General features: G+C 35.3%; 2 protein-coding genes across 3 annotated transcripts in view; both read left to right on the top strand.

Annotated features, from left to right (window-relative positions):
* LOC107688556 (nucleosome assembly protein 1-like 4) overlaps positions 1 to 6506 on the top strand; it is a 29721-nt gene extending 23215 nt beyond the window's left edge. The window contains exons 10-15 of one of the 2 annotated variants that reach the window (XM_016486254.1): positions 1231 to 1247; positions 1683 to 1802; positions 2202 to 2240; positions 2334 to 2384; positions 3049 to 3081; positions 5542 to 6506. In XM_016486254.1, the coding sequence (XP_016341740.1) occupies positions 1231 to 1247; positions 1683 to 1802; positions 2202 to 2240; positions 2334 to 2384; positions 3049 to 3054 (233 nt within the window). In that variant the 3' untranslated portion in view covers positions 3055 to 3081; positions 5542 to 6506. The remainder of the gene's footprint in view (positions 1 to 1230; positions 1248 to 1682; positions 1803 to 2201; positions 2241 to 2333; positions 2385 to 3048; positions 3082 to 5541) is intronic. The other variant, XM_016486253.1, reaches the window with a different exon arrangement.
* Positions 6507 to 19633: 13127 nt separating this feature from the next.
* Positions 19634 to 20811, top strand: LOC107688555 (pleckstrin homology-like domain family A member 2). Its single transcript, XM_016486252.1, has 2 exons — positions 19634 to 20291; positions 20488 to 20811. Exon 1 carries the CDS (start codon positions 19645 to 19647, stop codon positions 20263 to 20265), a length of 621 nt encoding a protein of 206 aa, XP_016341738.1. The 5' UTR covers positions 19634 to 19644; the 3' UTR covers positions 20266 to 20291; positions 20488 to 20811.
* The last annotated feature ends 250 nt before the right edge of the window (positions 20812 to 21061 follow it).

Below are 21061 nucleotides of genomic sequence, written 5' to 3'. Positions count from 1 at the left end.
AAACGACATGAGGGTGAGTAATTAATGAAAGAATTTTCATTTTTGGGTGAACTATCCCTTTAACTAGAAAGTAATTGAAGCCTGTTTTAGGACTATTTTGCATTACAACCTAATTGTAATGACAAATAAACGTTTTCACCCCAAATTCTCATTACCACAATGCTAAAATTGCTTATTGTAATGTAAAAAGTATTATATATACATTTATATATATATATATCTCACCAAGAGTGCATTTATTTAATCAGAAATACAGTTAAAAAATAATTGTTTTCTATTTGAATATAATTCAAGTTGTAATTTATTCATGTGTTGGAAAGCTTTTGAACTAATTATTATCAAAGTTGAAATTAATATTTTTGTGGAAACCATCATGAATATATTTATATATATATATATATATATATTACATAATCTAATATATTTTCTTCATATAAAAAAAACTGTATTACATAATTACAAAAAAAATCAGGATATATTAAAGGGGTGGTTGATTGCGATTTCACTTTTTTAACGTTAGTGTGTAATGTTGCTGTTTGCGCATAAACAATGTCTGCAAAATTACGGCGCTGAAAGTTCAATGCAAACGGAGATATCGTCTTTTAAAATTCTGGCAGTTTAATGCCTACAAAAACGGCTGGTAGAGACTACAACGAGCTACCTCCCGGGTTTGTTACGTCACAAACCCAGAAATTCACATAAACCCCGCCCCCGGGAACATGCAAAAAAGGGGGCGGGGCCATGTTGCGCAGCTTTAGAGAAGTTCCCGGACAACGTGCAGTACACGGTTAACGAATCACAACACACTGGGCCAGCTAACCAGTCTGAGCCCATTGCGTATTTCTGAGGGAGTGGTATCATAGAAACAGGAAGTCGGCTGGCCGTTCAAATGACAATGGAGACAGCGGCTTACAATAAAGGTAAAATATATGAAAAACAAGGCGTTTTTAAAAAAAAATGAAGCATGAAGACATGTTACACTACCCCATAAGCACAATCAAGCCAGGAAAAAAAGCAGTCAACCACCTCTTTAAGGTAATGAGAATTCAGTTAATTGTAGAAAAAAAAAAAAAATCTTAATAGGCTACATTTTCGTCTACACAGAATATAAGTTATTTTGCTATTTGGTAAAACTTTTTTTTTTTTTTTTTTTGGTGGGACTCAGGCTGATGTAAATAAAACTTGTCTTGTGCCAGAATTAACACCGTTTTCTTCTCTTTTCTTTTCTAGCGTCGCCTGATGGAATGGTGAGTGAGACGTCCTGCGCTCTCAGTGTTTTGTTGTGTTTGTAAACCTCTGAATCATGGCCATATGCAGCACACATCTTTTAGCTGCCTACACAAACACATACTGTAGCACAAACCTCCTCTGCGAGTGTAGAAAACACATCACCAACAAGAAACATCTAAAGTGTTTCTGCGTCAGTAACGGTTAACTCGTCGTATAGTAACGTGGCTGCTTAAAAAAACACAAGCACAGTCATTGCGCAATGATTTCTCAGTTAGGGCACGATAACATCTCTGAACTCAAGTAGACCACACATTGAAAGTGTTGCATTAGTATGACAGCTGAAGATGCTATTTTCAGTTCTGTAATTATTAAAGACACTTTCAAGTTTTTCATTCAGTAATTTACTTTAAAAACATCCTCTGGATGCTCATTGTGTGTGTGTTTGTGTCCAGGATGAAGATTTGGACTTCACTCTAGCTACAGATTTTGAGATTGGACATTTCTTCCGAGAGCGGGTCATTCCCAGAGCTGTGCTTTATTTCACAGGAGAGGCCTTAGAGGACGACGAGAGTGTACGTCTGCTCTTTTTACTATTACTATCACAAGGAAATCTGGGAATCTGGAAAAAAAAATATATATTTAATATACATCTTGATGTATGTATTTGCTTTACATTGGCTTAATTGTAATAAAAGAGTTATTATTTTATTGGATTTTTTTATTTTTTTTTTAAGACTTTAAGCTTGGGTCCTTGAACTGGTCACTTTTTAGTAGATTTTCATTGTTTTAAATCACAAATAATGGACAAAAAAAAGTGCGTTAAAATCTATGTGTGATGTTTTTCGATTTTATATTGGAAGCAAAATAATATTGAAAATATTGTAAATATTTAATATATCACCTAGACCCTCTGTAAAATAAAATATTACATTTATTTTAGAATATATATGTAATTCTATGCTGTTTTGCAGTATGAAGAGGAGGATCTTGAAGAGGGAGAGGAGGAGGAGGTGAGGATCCTTTAATAAGACACATTTATCATTTAATAATAGTCCAAATTTATGGGAAATTGCAGAATAACAGCAAATTATTGTGTCATTCAGGATCTGGATGAGGAAGGTGAAGAAGAGGATGAGGGAGATTTTGATCCCACGGTGAGCATTTAAATCCGGTTTTTCTTTTCATCAACTATCATACATTTTTTATTTATTTATTTATTTTGCTATTGATTCGTTTGAGCATTATGCACTTGTGCAGAGATTTTAGTAGGTCACAAAAAGCAGCATGTAATTATCTTTTTATTTTTTTCTTAATAGATTTAAAAAAAATATTTGAATCAATTTTAATCAAATTTGCAACATTTAACATTTAGACTGTTTGAAATAGAATACTGGTATACTAGTAGATACTGTATGCTGCTTGCTATTTTTACAGCAACAGATATAGAATGCTACAAATGCCTTACTGGTTACTGTGTATTTTATATACAATTTTATGTAAATATGCCTCAACTTTTGGCATTTGGTAGAAATTTGAGTGCATTGCATAGTGGGATACAATATTCCCACTGTGTGCTCAGTTGTATACTGCACATATTGTGTGCTGTGCACCGTTTACATACTGCATACTGCAAAGTAGTAGTTGTATTGTATTCCAAACATAGTTGTCTCTGAATCACTGCATTGAATAGATCCTTATTGCTGATCTTGGTTTGATTGAGGTGGTCTGGATTGAAAGCATTAACTTGTATGATGCTTCGTGATCAGCTGCATGCCTGATGTGTAACCCTGTGTTTGTCCCCCCACTTCCTCTTTACAGGCATAATTCATTTGTCACTTCATGCATTTCTAGGTAAGAGACACCTGAAGGGATGTGGCGCTATTTCCCATCTATCTTTTAAGCCGTCTTCCCTTCATTGTTATAGTCTTTCTCCTCTGCTTTCACTCTTATGTCACTTTCACATGAGAGGTTTGTGTGCGGACTGTTAAGTTTGGCTTGAAAGCGGTGGATTTTGGTTCATGTGAACCGCAGTGCTGTCCATAACTGCGTAACTATTATTAATTACGTATAATTTGCATTTTTGTCTGCAAATAGATGCTAATCAAAAATAGTAATACAAATAAATGTAACTGAAATGAAATAATCACTTTCTTCGCATTTCTAGCGTTCATATTTCAGGTTTTGTTGATTCTTTACAATGATAAATACAGAAAGAAACAACAAAACTTGACATCTGAACGTTAGAAATGCGAAGAAAGTGTTTTTGCTCAAAGAAAGTGTTGAAAGTTCGTCAGCCTGTGAGATTGCCGATACATGATATTATCGTGCTGATTTATTTAATTATTTCAGCCATAGATTGTATAGGTAGATTCCTCATTCGACAGCTCCAAGCACGTAGATGCGTCCGCCATCTTGCAACGATCATCTTCGAATATTCACTGATTATTATGGTGAATGACGTCAAGTTGACCCTTCCAATATGGCTTACGGCTTACGTATAGTGACCCATAGAAACAGTCGCTAATGAGGCTTCTACGTATACATATCTATGGTTTTAGCGACTAATCACCTTAGATAGTATTACTAGCCTGATAATAATAATAATCGTTTTGCTATCGTCAAAGGCATCAGCCACAGGCTATCGTCGATACACAATACTATCGTCTATCGGCACAACCCTACTCAGTACTACTAGAGAGTGTTTATCGTTGATGGTGAAAATCTTTCGCAACCTTACCGCAGTTTGAAACAGTGTAAAAGGTGTGAAAGCAGATCAGCCAGGAGGACTCGACAGTCTGATTTGAAATGAACAAACAAACGAACGAAAGTGTGAAAATTACATTTGTGAAGTTTCACTTGGACATTTAAGACTAAACTTCTCAACTTACGCTCACTAGATTGACCTTAAAGTTGAAGTGTACAATTTTTTTCAACGTTAAAATACATGACTTAATAGTGTGATTTTGGGGCGGGACTAACTTTCTGAACGATGAAAGATGAGGGTGGTGCCAAAAACTTTTGGAGATGTGAATGGGGAAATAAATGCAATTAAAGTGAAACAAACACTTTCTTCATATTTCTGATGTTCACATGTCAGGTTTTGTTGATAAGAGTGTGAAAGCAGATCAGCCAGGAGGACGCAACAGTCGAATTTGAATTGAACAAACAAACGAAAGTGTGAAAATGACATTTAAGACTAAACTTCTCAACTTATGCTCACTAAATTAACCTTAAAGGTGAAGTGTGTAATTATTTTAACATTAAAATACTTACTAGGTGGTCTGAGATATCAATTTCTGACTTAATAGTGTGTAATAGTCGGGTTTTGGAAGTAAAAATGCCATTTGTTTTCTCCATGGGAAAATGTATTTTTTTTTACCAATAACTGATAAACATTTAAGACAGACCTACTGTGAGCTCCGATGTTGTTAATAGATGGTATTTGTTTTTGTTGAAGACATCGGTTTAAATTATTTCAACTCATGTTTTAAATAAAAGTGTTGAACAGCCGAGTCCTTGGAGAAAATCAGCATTACCCATGATGCTGTACAGAAAATTCAACCAATCAGATACTCGCAACGAGCAAATCGCGCCAAACAAGCACTGAGCTCCGCCCACTCCCATGAAGCACCGCAAATGACTTAATGGAGTCCATCTCACCATGCTCTCAAAACACATAAATATTACAATATGTATATGCATATTTTTCAATAAACTTAAAATATATTGTTTCGGTGTACAGTATACAATCAACAACTTTAAATGCATAGGTTTATATTTCTCCCATCATTTTTTATTTGATTGTCATTCGCAGTGCTTCATGGGATTGTAGTTATTTCCCTCATTAAACTCGTTAAAAAGACAGTCTTGTTCCTTTGTCTTTTTGTCCAATTTTTAAATGCTTTTTTGCTTCAAATAAAAGTTTGAAACCGTTTGTAGCTGGTTGGTTGGTGTCTTGGCTTATTAGGCTTTAACAAAAAAATGTAATGAATGAATGGAAAAAATCCTTCCAGAACCAGCGCCCGCTGAAAAAGCGGGCATCATTAATGCACTCTATTGTGTGATTTTGGGACGGACCAACTTTCCGACCAATGGCAGATGAGGGCGGTGCCAAAACCTGTTCGAAAACAATAGTTTTGCTATTATGTTTGATGCAACTATTGGCGCAGAAATTACACACTTCACTTTTACCAAACAAAGCATGTGTTATGAATCAAGCCATCATTAGGCAAATCATTACTTCCCCAGTGCCTGAAATAATATTCATAATTCTCCTTCTATCTTTTTATCTCTGTCGTCTTGTTCCTACAGAAAGACCCTCCTCCTGCAGAATGCAAACAGCAGTAAGACTGGTGAACAGACAGCCACGGCACAACTCGGCTGTCCGTCCGACAATACGACGATTTGGACGCAGGCCTAATTTCCTCATGGACTCGCCACACTAATGCAATAGGAAACCAAACGCTGTTTAGGAAATGCATGTTTGTTTGATTATTTCTCTACTGTTTACTTTTACAGGGATGACCTCAGTGTTCTCATTCACAAGTCGTGTGATTTCGCACTCCAAAATTGAACCCGCAACATGGATAATGTGTCAAGACGTATGTTTTTCTTTTTTTTTTTCTATATTCAAAATGTTTGCCTAGAGCTGGTGTGTAAGAGGGTCTAGCAAAGATGCCACGTGTGTTTTGAATTCTTAAAGTCCATATGCAGCCATTTTTGCAACATAGCAGGTTTTTGGACACTCTCCAGATGATATGAACTCCAGGCGTCGTCCAGTGTAGCATCACTCAGGGGTTTTTTTGCCAGCAAAATGAACCTGCTGTCTTCATGATTCTGACATAACTTAAATTTCCGATTTAGCTGTTACAATGTAGTTACGAATGTGTTTTCATGTGGGTCAATGGTAGCCGAACGATGTGGGTTGTGGTCTTAGAATACTTCTGATTTGTCTCTAGGGTTGGGCGTCATCGAATTTCCCATCCTTGAGTGACGTAGCGCATATCCATGCTATGCACGTTGACATGGAATTTCAACCGTATTTTATTTCGCCATGTGGTTGTGTGTCAAGTTGCTTGCAGTCATGCACAGAATTGCATCAGTTACAGTATTGGGAATGTTAACAAGCAGATCTTAAAGAAATTGCAGGTTTACTCTCCGTTTGAACTGTGTGCCAGCCATAGCCTTATCTGGAACTTCTTTGGTTTGTAATGCAGCATTGTTTCCATTTTGTACAAAATAGACAAAAAGATTCTATTAAATGTTGTGCGACATGATGCTGCAAAGTCTTGCTCTTTTTTGTTGTTGTTGAGGTAAAACTGTGAAATCTGACTTACCGTTCTCACCTGGTGGATAAAGCGGGAAGAACTGAGCCATATATAAGGAACAGAATACAGTGCCTTGCGAAAATATTCATACCCCTTCATTTTTTTCACATTTTGTTAAGTTGCTGCCTTATGCTAAACTGCTTTAAATTACGTGTTTCCCCACATCAATCTACACTCCATACACCATAATGGTAAAGCAAAAAACAGGTTTTTAACATATTTGCAAATGTATTAAAAATAAAAACCTTAAATGATTCCATTGCATAAGTATTCATACCCTTATCTGGTACAGTTGAAATTGAGCTCAGGAGCATTCATATTACTTGTAGATGTTACTACACTTCGAGTGAAGTGAACCTGTGGTAAATTCAATTGAATGGGTATGATTTGGAAAGGTGAAGGGTCACAGAAGCATGTAGTCTCTGTTACCCTTAATGGAAGAAGTTTGAAACAACCAGGACTCTTCCTAGAGCTGGCCTCCTGGCCAAACTGAGCAATTGATGGAAAAGGGTCTTGGTTAGAGTGGTGACCAAGACCGTGATGGTCACTCTAGTTGAGCTCCATGATCATATGTGCAGATGTGAGAAATCTAGAGAAGGACAAATATCACTGCAACACTCCACCGATCTGGGCTTTATTCGGAGTGGCCAGACTCAATCTTCTCCTCCGTGAAGACACATGAAAATTGGATTTTGCATTAAAAACACCTAAAGGACCCTCAAGACTCTGAGAAACAAGAGTCTCTGGTCTGATGAACCTCAATTCCAAGCATCATGTTTGAAGGAAACCAGGCACTGCTCATCACCTGAAGAGTACCACCCTAAAAGTAAAGTGTGCTGGTAGTAGCCTCATGCTGTCGGGCTGTTTTTCAGTGGCAGGGACCGAGGGACTCATCAGAGTAGAAGATTTATAGACAACTCTGTGAATGTCCTTGAGTGGCCCAGCCAGAGCCTGAGCTTGAACCCAATCAAATAATTCTGGAGAAACCTGAAAATGTGCGTCTGCCCCTATCCAACCTGACAGAGCTTGAGAGGTGAGGAGAAGAATGGCAGCCCTGTTGAAAAAAACAGCATATGCTGGTTAGGTATGTTTTGACGCTGGGATGCTGGTTTAAGTTGGTCCTTTGCTGGTTTGTGCTGGTCCTTTGCTGGTTTTAGCTGGTCCTTTGCTGGTTTGCAGCACAAACCAACAAAGGACCAGCTTAAACCAGCATCCCAGCGTCAAAACATACCTAACCAGCATATGCTGGTTTTTTCAACAGGATAATTGCCAAATGATGATGATCAAAGCTTGTCGCATTAAACAAAAAAGACGAGACTGTAAAGGTGCTTCAGCGAAATATTTAGTTAAGGGTATAAATGAGTATGCAATGTACTTATTTCAGTTTTTTTTTTAATAAATTTAAGAAGTTGTGACAATTCTGTTTTTGCTTTGTCCGTATGGTGTATGGAGTGTAGATTGATGTGGCAAAAAAGTAATTTAAAGCAGTAGCATAAAATGGGAAAAAAAAACGAATGGGGGTGTGAATACTTTCGCAAGGCACTGTATCTCAGAAACCTGCAGGTAGGCTGTCAGTAAGCAATCACCCTGAACCCCCTAGCAACTGCATAGCAACATGATTAAAATCACCCCAAACACCCTAGCAATTACATAGCCACATTTAAAATCACCCAGAATGCCCTAGCAACCAAATATCAATGCTTTGACAACCACCTACAACACCTTAGCATGATGGCGCTGGGTTTTGTACAGGTAAATGCACATTTCATTCAGAACATGTAAAAACATCTAGATGTTCTGTTGAACATGACATTTCTATTCTGCACACCTCATTAAGCTAATTTTACACCTATTTAAGAGAAATATAATGCTTGAAATGACCGTGGAAGGCTATAATTATTCTGTGAGCGTAATTAGGTGGAAATTAGAGCGGGAAACCGATCCCCACCAAAACAGATTCCAGAAAGCGTCAGCTATGTAAGGAATCTCAACACTGAGACTGCTTCACCAATGTGAGGCAGCTTTGTGTGAAATACTTGCTGGCATTCTCTTAGTACTTTCTCAAGTGTGTAATCTGCTGGTTTAGAACCCATAAAGTTGGATCGGTTCTGTGTGGGATCATTCACACTTTCGCAACTCTCGCTCTGGTATGTTGTTCAAGATTATCTCGAAATCTTGCTATACTTCAGAGTGGAATGAGCAAAATTTGTCTCCTGCTTTTTTTATCACCATGGCATGGTTGGAATGACATAATTGCCATTCTGGTTTTGTGATGATTAAGGGCATGAAAAGTTGCAAAAACTTCTCACGGTGTGATATGCAAACATCAGATAAGAATGCACACAAAAAAATGTTGCATCTAAAAAAATGTATAATACTTTTACAAATGTAATTAAAAGATGTAAACCCACATGTGATGGAGATTCAAGTCCTTTCAGGAAGCTAAAAGCTGTTTTATTTTTCGTAAGGGTGGTCCACCTTCGTGGTGGTGGCCATCTTGGGGTCACATGGCTAATCGACTACTATTAATTTTTATCTCTGTAACACTACAGAGATATTTTTCAACAACAAAAATTGCATATTGCACTTTTATGGGCGGAATAATGATGAATTGCTTTGTGGAGGAACAATTTGTGGCTGGCTGTATATGACAGCATTTTATGGGTTGTATGGGCTTTTAGCATACAACAGCAAAAACTCAAGGAAGTAGTACTTTGCATTACACTAAACATACTTTTCCTTCATTTTTATAGCTATAAATGTATTGTAACAGATTGAACATTTTCATATAAAGACAGAACGAAGAATCTGTTATTCAGTGTGTTCTGTGGTCTTGGAGAAAGTTCCAACACCCCCACAGTTTCAAATATCACGTCCATTGTGGTCTCGACTCCCTCTCGTCACATACATGTAAACACTCTTTCTTTCTCACCCTCTCGATTTCTCTCAAATTATAATGTCACTTTCACTGTACTGGCACTTTCCATAAATAGGGTACAAAATGGGACTTAATATCTTAAATAATGTGATATAACATGTCAGTACAACGTGGTGCCTTCAGAAAGTGTTTATCTATACTTCAGAAAGGCAGAATAAATATGATCTGAGTTTATTTTATCAGTTTTGTTTTCAGTTTATTATATGGGGTTGCCCTTTTACAATCCTGTTACAAAATTGTGAAACATTGGTTTAAAACCTTGATTTGTGTGATTTTTCTATAAATAAAGGCTAAAATATCATAATGGATAAATGTCATGATGGGTAATAGTGTTGAAGATTCAGTCTATATTAGGCTGTCAGGAAGGGCTTTTTGTTTGTGACAAAATTGATTAAGTTCCCTATAAATTGAAGAAAAATATTTCTTTGGTCATTTGTCTTACAATAACTTTGGTAACAGGGTTGAATGGCTGAACATTAAGAATTTTCATAAGATTTTTCAGCTTATTTGACTGGCTTCTTCTCATGCTGTAGAAGGGGTCCAAATTATGTTATTTACTAGGTATAGTTCATTTTATGGAATTATATACTTTTAATAGGTATAAAACTCACTCTGTAACAGGGTTGATTTTAATTCTGTTATTTGATTAAAGTGACTTTACATGCTGTATTTGTTGTTGTGTTAAAATTAAAATAATTATTTATCCAAAATATGTTACTTTCTGGGTGTCATCATTTTACAGAATTAGAGGGAAAAATTAATTCATTAACAGGGTTGATTTTAATATTGTCATATTGTTGCCACTTTACATGCTATGTACATTTGATGTTAAAGCCAGTTTTCATGATGTGTTCATTGTTATGTTAAATAATTGTTTATCCAAATTATGTTACTTTCTTGGTGTTACAATTTTATGAAATTCATATGGTAACAGGATTGATTTAAGCACCTATATCGTTGCTGCCACAATTAGATGCCATTTCAATGTATACAAGATCATTTCATATCCAAATGATGTTACTTCTTGGGTGTCCAAAATGTATGTAATTGGAGGAAATTCATGTGGTATCAGGGTTGATTTTAGCATTGTTATATTATTGTTGACACTTTTACATGCTATGGTAATTTTGTGCTAGACAATTGTTTATGGAAATGATGTTACTTCCTAGGCGTCACAGTTTTATGGAATGATCAATGTTTATTAAGTAGTTAAATTATGCAGCAACTGTGTTGAATTTAATACTGTTATATGATTACAGTCAGTTTTCATACTGTGTTCATTGTTACTTTAAATAATTCTTTATCCAAATTATGTTACTTTTTGGGTGTTAGAATTTTATGCATTTAGGGTGAAAATCACGTGGTAACAGGGTTTATTTTAACACTGTTGTATTATTGTTGTCGCTTTTAGAAACTGTTTTTTTATTTGTATTATTTATTTATTTTTTTATGTAAGATAATTATTTATCCAAAATTGTGTTACTTCTTGGGTGTCTCAATTTTACATAATTATTCTTATTTTAAGGGGGGAAATCATGAAGTAACACGGTTGAATTTTAACATGGTTATGTGATAATTTTTTCATACAACATTAAGTTTAGGTTAGATTAATTATCTAACATTTAATACTTCGGGATAAATGTCACTTTAAATAGCACTGATTTGTGTTTTTGTATTACTTTAAAGTAATGGAACTCCAATGTGTGCCCTATTCATGAAATGTTGAACCCTTTGCTTTATCAAGACCCAGAATGCCTTCTGTTTATCTTTTAGTTTTATGTGTTTGTCCTCAGTGGATTAACACCACTTCACATCAAAACTCAAGAGCTTCAAATCTTCAAGTCTTAAACCCTTCCCTCAAGTCACACTTGACAGTGACCTTACTTTCTTCCCCAGCTGCCCTTGCAGTCATACTGCCTTTGCCTTTTATGGCTGCCCGGTTTTCTTGACCAGCCCTCACTGGAACCACAGAAACTCTTGTGTGAGGTCCTTTAATGTCCCACAGCGGAAACAACCACCACTAAGAGCTCAACAGAGAGATTTGTGTTCTGTCTCGGGTCTGGGCGGCCCTAAAATAAGTGCTTTATTGTAGCATGTAGATGTCTGATAATGCAAGAAGGCGCCGTATCTCCAACTGCACTAAATGACTGCACTGTAATACTGAAAGCAATGAAGAAGTGCCATTAAGATCTCTGTTATGGAAAACGATGTACCAGTTATTCATATTGTCTCCATTTGGTAGTTTATGTAAAACCTCATCCCACCATATTACCGCACACAGCTGCTGCGGATGATGCGGTTTTATCTCTGCTGACAGTTACCGTCACTGGGTATAAAAATACATTACTACTGTGTAGAGCATGTTCCCACAGATTTAAACACAACAAAACACTGTCTGATTATTTCTAGTGCTTTTTGGTCTCCACCCGGGGCTACATTAATGCACAGGCTTACCTGGGATTAAGCCCAGGGCCCCAGGGCTGAAGAAGGGCCCCTTGCTCCATGGCATATTGAGATTGATTACCACAGTTTACAATGTGTTGTCTATAGAGGCAAATTTAGGCTTTTTTCTCCATACACTCTTAATAAAGGTTCTTTATTGGCATCTGTTGTTGAATAATCTTTAACATCCATGGAATCTTTCCATTCCACAAAAGGTTCTTTAGTGAACCAAAAATGGTTCTTCGGTGTCATCACTGTGAAAACCCCTTTTGGAACCTTTATTTTAAGAATGTACAATGAAGGTCAATAGTGTCCAGTGCAGGGCTGCACAATATGTAGAAATCAAATTGGTATCACAACATGGTTTAGTGCAATTATCAAATCATGAATGGCTGTATTATAGATAAATATAAGCACTACAGGTTACAGAGTGAAGCATGACACTGTGTTCATCTACACATGTGCAGCTATGTTATTTCTGCATCTCGGTTTACTGTAAATGAACCAAACCACTCTAAGACTTTGAAATACTGCATCATCAATGTGTAAATGAACACAGTGATGCACTTCACTTAGAAACCTGCAGCGCATTTATTTATTTGCTGCCAAATTAAAAGATCAATGGTTTTTTAAATCCATTTTAAACATTTTAAAATGAAGAAATGAAGATGTAAATAATAGTATTGCAATTTTATAACTGTAATGTAAAATTTGTACTAAATATTCATTTTACAGTACGATAGTATATTGTTGCAATATATTTCTTATTTTGTTTCATATTTTTATTCAGTGTTAATCACAATAATTATGGTTACTGAAAGGTTTAAGTTGGTTCTTGTAAAGAGCATACCCACGTGTGAAAATGTACAAGTTCTTTACTAATTGTTCAGCCTTAAAAGGTAAAAAGTCATTTTTCAGCTTTTGTTTTCTACAGAGATTAACTAATTCTTCAATGATCAATAATTTGTAAATATAGCTCTTTAAGTACTCTACACTGTAAAAAATCGTGTAGGAACAATTTTCACTTAGAAATTTCTAGTAAATTGAACAATTTTCTAATATCTAGTAAATTAAAAAATGTAACCTACAGCAAGTATCACATTGAATTAATCATTCAATTTTGATGTAGTAAAAACTTTAATAGTATTTTGTCACAAACATACTAATAATAATGTTTTGTTTGCAACTTCAAAAAAGTACTTTTTTACTGTGTAGAGAAAATTCCTGTATTTTTTTTTTATCAGGATTTACCGTATATCGCAAAAAAAACAAAAAAAAACACATCACAATGTCAGGATTTTTTTTCCAATATCATACATCTCTAGTCCTGTTGTTTTCATGCACATTGACTTTAATTGTATAGACTAAAACGGCAGAAACATTCTTTGAAATATCTACTTTTGTGTTCTGCAGAAGAAAAAGGAAAACAAAAAATCGTGCTGGTTTGGAACGACATGATAGTGAGTAAATGATAACCAAACTTTTTTTGGGGTGAATCATACCTTTAGTTAATCAATCTCTTTTTTTCTTAAATAGATTAGAAAGACAAATATCATTTATTAGACTTACGTAATATCTGCACACACTTCATGAATGATCACTGAAGCTAGAGTGACTTGCACAGCGATAATCTTAGATATAAATGTTGAGTCAGTTGGTCATGTTAGCTCATTCATGAATGTGTCAGGGCTTATTATATGCTCATATTGAAACAATAGTGAAGTATTACTTGCCTGACACGTTCTATACAAAGCAACTTACAATACAACTCGAGGAACAGGGTTTCTAGGCTTAACCAGTGATTAAGTGTCTTCCATAAGTTACAACATAAATCACTCTCGCCTGGGAATAAAATGAAAACGGGCCCAGCTCAGATCCTTTCACTGATTAATGTTTATGTAACCATTCTGCAATGTCACTGCTCTTCGCTATGCGAGATGCGAAGAAAGTGAAGCTTGCTTTGGATTGTGAAAAAGTAAAACTGAGATATTGAGCGAGACATTGCACCTAAACATTGTATGTTGTCAGTGTGAATTGAAGCAATCAAATGATCTTTTTGAATGCCAGTGATCAGTTCTCTTATCAATTTGAATACTACAGTATTAAAGTCTATGCAAGGTATATTATAGTCATATTTTGCACAGGACACTGAGATACACCCACTTAAATCTTTCTGAATGTTACAGTGAGCGTGAATGAAATGAATGGGATTTGTGTGGAGGGTGTAGCAGACTTTATCTGATTCATGCAAGAGTTTTTGAGCAGTCTTTAAGCATGTTAAGTAGGTGTAACGCTTGGTTGCAAACGGAGACAATCCTTTTTTTTTACTCTGCATTTTGTGTTAATGTTTTCTTATTGAACTGGTTTTGCAATAACAATATAGCACACGCATACATAGATGCAAGTTTGAGGCGGTATTAGTGTAGTGGATTAAATATCCAGATTGACAAGAAAAAGGCAGCAAGTATTTTTTCACCCTCCGAAGAGAAGAGGTTCTGTTTTGAAATTCACATTTTAAAATATTAACAAGTTTAAATGAATCAGTCTTATAAATAACCATTTAGTAATAAAAGCATGTTGAACAGCAAGTTTTTAGGCTGCCCTTTAATAACCAGTTAATGCACCTTTATCTTTAGCATCTGAAATCTGAAAGATTTTGATTTCGAGCTGTGACATTGCAACACTATTGACAATAGACTGTTCCTTTAGTATTATTCGTGGGGATTTCAATTAATTCCAGCAACTTCTGAATCCATTTACTAAAAATATTAGTTCACACGGATTCATTCAGTGACTCTTTATGCAGGTTAAATCATAGTTGGCCAGTAGGTGGCGACAAGTGAGTCATTGAATCATTGAACCATTCACCAAAAAGGACAAAGCAGATGTTTCACTTTTCTCCATTTAGTCAACTATTTATAACTTTATCAACCAAAGAAAAGACATCATTAACTTATTTCAATAATGTTCTTACATCATTTTAATAGTGAGACTGACTCACATGCCAAGCTAAACAAGCAACTCTCATTCAGTCGGCTAGTAGATTCTTGTTCATGAACGAGATGCCTCATTTGTTCAGTTCATTCACAAATTAGAGATATAAAGGGCATATCTGTATTCGTTCAGTAGGTCGAACCAATGAAATCCTCCTTAACAATGTACAGCTTTGTCAAAAGTGCTATTATCATTTATTCAGGCATTTTTCTGGATTTTTTTTACGGTCACCCAATGGCTTGTTTATGGAGTCCTGTACGGAATTAAGTTTATATTAAGAGCTATCAGGCTTTGCTATGGCACTTGGCTTCTTGACTTGTACAGGTTTGTGTCAGCACTTCTCATCCCTGTGCATTGTTTCACAATAGTTTCTCATGCCTCTCTTGGACATTTGCGCCATTTGTTCTTTTTCCCACGATACGGTAGCACTTGCTCTGGCCTTGTCAGACCTGGCTTATCTGAACAATGCTTTAAATAACTATGGGGACTCAAAGCTGTACGTTCCGGCCAGGAGGGCTACATACGTTTATGAGTGTGAGGAAAGAGCTGAAGCTTTTTTGTGAGAGATCAAACTTGGAGATCAAGATGCCAAAAATAGTTGTCCCAAACAATTGGAGAGGAGAGCTCTCGACAGAGATAGGGCTTTGACAGGCGAGGAATCCTGCTTGAGAAGCGTCAGGTAACAGCTGCAGTGTTGTTGTGGCACTGTGTTGCTCAGCCTTTCACTGCATCAGAAATAATACCATCTCACCACTCTGTTCAACCTACTCTCACTTCATTCAGCTTGGCCAGCTCATTTCCTAGAGAGGTTTCACTGGCATATTCTAAAATTAGAATAAAATATTCTCATTTTATTCACTCACAAAAATTCTATCTATCTATCTATCTATCTATCTATCTGTATCTATCTATCTATCTATCTTCTATCTATCCTTCTATCTTCTATCTATCTATCTATCTATCTATCTTCTATCTATCTATCTATCTATCTATCTATCTATCTATCTATCTGGACTGGTTTGTAAGCGTTGTACTCAATTTTAACATATTTTGCAACTGCTAAACTTTCTGAAAACGTTCTATAAACGTTTATTTAATTGATTTTATATCACTTTTGCCAAAATATTTCAGGGGAATTTTAAATGTAATGTTTAAAGTAATGTTTTGCTCATATAGTCAATGCAATCATTTTCAATAATCCAGACCATTCATGTTGGATTTTGCCTCTTAAATTATTTTGCTTGTTCTTGCCAGGAGCGTTTTACTTTTCTATTTTCAGTTATAATTTTGTTAAATTTGAGTAATTTTGTTTTAGGCTTTTGTAATTAGTATTTTTGTATATTTATTTGTTTAGCCTATTTATTTTATATATTATTTCAGTTTTAGTTTTAGTAATTTTAGTACTTCAACTTCAACTTATTTTATTTCAGTTAGTTGCATGGCAACATTTCTAATTTTCTAATAAAGTTTTTCTATCTAATATATATCTATATTTTATAGATTCCATCTAATGTCTAATGTCTATCTATCTATCTATCTATCTATCTATCTATCTATCTATCTATCTATCTATCTATCTATCTATATTCTCTTTATTTCAATGAACAAAATCAGTTTTAATAGTATATTATATAACAATATATAATAAAAACTGCTCAACCAAACTTTGTTTATGTATATGATAAAAAAATATTTAAATAATGATTAACTTGTAAATATTTTAAATATGTATAATTGTACATATTTTTATAAGTATTTTAAATTATATATTAAATATTTTATATTTTAGTTTTCTGTCTATTTCAGATTTGTTACAAATGTATACATATTTAACATGATAATGTCTATTCATATTATAAAAACAACAAACTTATTGTTTGACTGTTTCCATGAGGAATATTCAATTTGAATCAAAATGAATTTTTTCCTAATGATTTTCAAAAAATGTAATGTTCTGCATTTTATACTAATCTAGAATCTTTTTTTCACACTATATGCAGTGACACAGTTATGCAACAGCTGCTTGATCTATTAAACTAGAGCAACTTGTGTTCAGCTTTTGTGAAGTGAAGGTGGAGACTCATTACAGTATAAATCAGTATGTATGTAGTTATTCATAAACAGGGCAACCATGAACTGGGCTTGAACAGACTTGATTAGTTAAACCAGATTCTATATAAAGTTCAAACCATTCTAAAAGGCCACACAACAAAAGTCCCTCACTCATTTGGTTGGAAATTACCAGAAAAATCCGACTTGCTGAAACGTATTTCTGCAAAACCAGTCTAAACTTCCTTTCTCAGATCCCAACCCTCATCCCTCTGATGTCCCAAAACCTTGATACGACTTCCCACAGATAATGAGGTCACTGCCTGAAATCAAAATACACCCACCGGCACCCATACTGGGCTCTAGAACCAAAAAGCCTTAATGGGAATATGAGCTTAGAAAATAAACCAGAAAAAAGGCAGAATACGCTAAAGAATACGCTTTCCTCTGATCCTAAATTAGTTATGATATAGCTGAGATGGGATCAGAAGTGACCTCTGGCCAGAGCTAGAATGAGCTGGCAAAATCCCAGCACTCCTTTTTTGGCAGGACTCCTCCCTCAGGATTCAACGGGACTGATGTGAGTCATCCGGCAGACATGCCTCGTCTCTTCATGACGCTCCACACACACACACACACACACACACAGACCCTGCTGTAACCATAAAACAGCCCACTGAGGAGTGGAAATTAAAGGAAAGGGTAAGATGGTTCATCAAAGGATGTTTGATAGGATTTATGATACTCTCAGTTCATTACCCCAGTCTGGATTTTGGGACTGTTGTTTTCAAAGACCAAATGTAGGGAAGAAAATTACTTCATATAACATATACACACACTCCCACTTCATATTACTTCATCAATATGTTACTCAACTCTGTGTTTGAGGAATAGTTGTAAAAGCTCATAATGTATCACACCCATAAATCCTCTCCATACACATGTAAGCTCATATTATACTCATATATTATATCTTTATAACCATCATAATATGAAGCAATACTTACTGTACACCCACATACTGTACATGAGACGTGAATAAAAGCAAAACTAAAATCTTCTGACTTTGAGAAAGTAAGCCGTTATTGAAATCAGGTCATGACACGGTCTATATCTATCTATCTGTCTATCTATCTATCTATCTATCTATCTATCTATCTATCTATCTATCTATCTATCCAATCCATCCATCCATCCATCCATCCAATCTATCATCTATCCAATCCAATCCATGCATCCATCCATCCATCCAATCTATCATCTATCCAATCCAATCCATCCATCCATCCATCCATGCAATCCATCCATCCATCGATCCATCCAATCCATCCATCCATCCATCCAATCCAATCCAATCCAATCCATCCATCCATCCATCCATCCATCCATCCATCCATCCATCATCATCTTGAAAAAAAATATTTTGATTGTATTTGCCAGAAAGGTTTTTGAAAATAACATTTAATTGGTAATTTTCTCTTATAAAAGCAGGACCAATTCTGATATGTATATTTATATTATAGAAAATATGCCATTAAATATTATATATATTCATTCAATATTTGTATTAATTAAATTATTTTTAAATATGTATAATTGTACACATTCATTCTGAATTCCCAACTACTTAAGTGGTCAGATTACAAATAAAAAGACATTTTTTTGTCTTTGTCTGTCTGTCACATTTGTTATATATTTATCTTTACATATTTCATATGATGATGTCTATTTTACAGTCTGTCTTTTTTTTTAAATGCTATTTTACTCTTTAATATATACTTTACAAATACCATGTAGTAAAAAAGTACTGATTTGATTAAAATCACTTTTGAATTTAATTTAATTTAATTGATTTATAATATTTCCACAATATTTGTATATCACAATTTGGTTGTGCACTTTCCTTAAACAACTGTCTATACCATCATAATTTAACATTAATAGGGCACTTCAGCATTTAAATGTTTACAAAAGTGTTATAATAATATTTTGTGGCTTTTGTCAGAACATCCTCAGTTATTTCTGAAAGAAAACCAGCCGTTTCTTGAAGGAGTGGAGAGTCCTTTGTAGTAGAAGTGACTTTGTGAACTTATTTACAATGCTTTATTTTATTTTTGAATATTTATTTTATAAAAAATAATTCATTCAAAAATAATTTGAATAAAATTATAATACATATATTATAATAAAATAATAAAAATATTTCACAATAGTTTCATGTCACATTGTGGTTGTGCACTAGTGTTGTCTTTATTAGTATATTGTAGTCATTAAACAATAGTTACACCATCATCATTTTAAAATGCGGCATTAAGTAAAGGGATCAACTTCATGAGCCGCATCCTGGGACTGAAGTTCATGTGTACTCGTTTGCGTTTTAATAAAATAAAATAAATGTATGATATATTTAAATATGTGTGTGTAATTATATTAATTAATTGTAAATGATTATTTATTGTATTTAAAAACACGCAAACGGACGAATATGTTATTATGTTTTATGATACTGTATTAGCCTATATTATTCTGGATCGATTCGGATTCTACATAAATCATTTGAGTTGTATGAGAATCTAAGTTCGGACATGTTAGAGGTATAAAGTTTTCTGTAGTGCCGGAATGCCGCCCACTCGCTTCCATTCATACAATCCAGCAACAGTTGTCATGACGTCCTTGAGGGACGGGCGCACGCGGCGCACTTATAAGACGGCACCGGTCTCCACCGCATTTTACTCGCGTCTGCCTGGATTTTACGCACGCATGAAGAAGCCCAGCGTCGGACGGCGACTTCAGCGGAGACCATACGAAGCTCTGGGACATTCGTATTCTTGTATTCTCTTGCAGAACCCGAGCATTACCAAAAGCGCCACCAAAATGACGGGCTCCGAGATCTCCCACGTCCTGAAGGAAGGCGAGCTGGAGAAGAGGAGCGACAACCTCCTCCAGCTCTGGAAGAGGAAGACCTGCGTCCTCACCACGGACAGCCTGAACATATACGCGGACAACCAGAAGAAGAACAAGAGCAAAGAGCTCAAGCTGCAGTCCATCAAGAAGGTGGACTGTGTGGAGCGCACTGGGAAGTTCGTGTACTTCACTATCGTGACCACAGACAATAAGGAGATTGACTTCAGGTGCCCAGGCGAGGAGAACTGCTGGAATGCCGTGATCACAATGGCTCTGATTGACTTTCAGAACAGAAAAGCCATTCAGGACTTTAAAACACAACAGGAATCGGAGAACACTTCTCTGGGACAGCAGGAGAGATGCAAGGCTAGAGCACCTTGAGATGTTTCCAATCCAAGCCATACATGGTGAGAAATCAACTAGCTTCTATTGAAATGTGGATATTTGTTGAACAAAGACTGTAAATGAGATGTTTTCGAGTACTTGTTTGGCATAATTGGTGTGGTTTAGACCATTCATTTATAGAGGTTGGTTACGGATGAATAGTAGTATCTATGGAAGGAAACCTGAATTGCTGAATTCTCCTTTTTTTGATTCATTTAGAGATACAGCGAACTGAATCTTGAAGCTTGGACCAAAGCATGTCGGCATGACTGAAAGGAGCCCATGTGCTCAGAGTCTGGACTGTCGTTGAGCTGGTCTGTGAAGGTCTTCGGAATAAACCTGCAATGATTCCAACAAGCAAAACCCTCAAAAACCCTCAAGACTGAATCCTTGAACTTTCTTAAGCGCCTCCATAAGGCTTCGGATATGTACATGTAAATGTATCTATTTATTTTTTACACAAAGGAATGCTGCAAATATCAATGTCGTATTAAGTTATTTCATGATGTATGTATTTATTGAAATAAATGTGCATAAAACCGAGTTTGTATTTGGACTTCATTTATGATTAATGGATTTTGAATTTAATTGATTCGTAATATTTCGCAATGTTTTCATGTGACAGTTCGGTTGTGCGCTTTCCTTAAACAGTTAAATAATAGGGCATTTCAGCATTTACATGTTTACAAAAGTATTATAATGATATTTTGTGGCTTTTGTCAGAACATCCTCATTTCTGAGGAGTAAAAGTATCTTGTAGTGGATTTTTTAAATTATTTTTAAATTTGATTTA

The sequence above is a fragment of the Sinocyclocheilus anshuiensis genome, unplaced genomic scaffold, assembly GCF_001515605.1.
Source record: "Sinocyclocheilus anshuiensis isolate Anshui unplaced genomic scaffold, SAMN03320099.WGS_v1.1 scaffold521, whole genome shotgun sequence".
Classification (NCBI taxonomy): Eukaryota; Metazoa; Chordata; class Actinopteri; order Cypriniformes; family Cyprinidae; genus Sinocyclocheilus; species Sinocyclocheilus anshuiensis.
Note: the sequence above shows the minus strand (reverse complement) of the source record. Positions and strands in the feature narration are given on the sequence as shown.

Bases quoted from the DNA above. Each gene is read 5' to 3' on its own strand.
- LOC107688555 (XM_016486252.1), top strand. From the start codon at position 19,645: ATGACGTCCTTGAGGGACGGGCGCACGCGGCGCACTTATAAGACGGCA.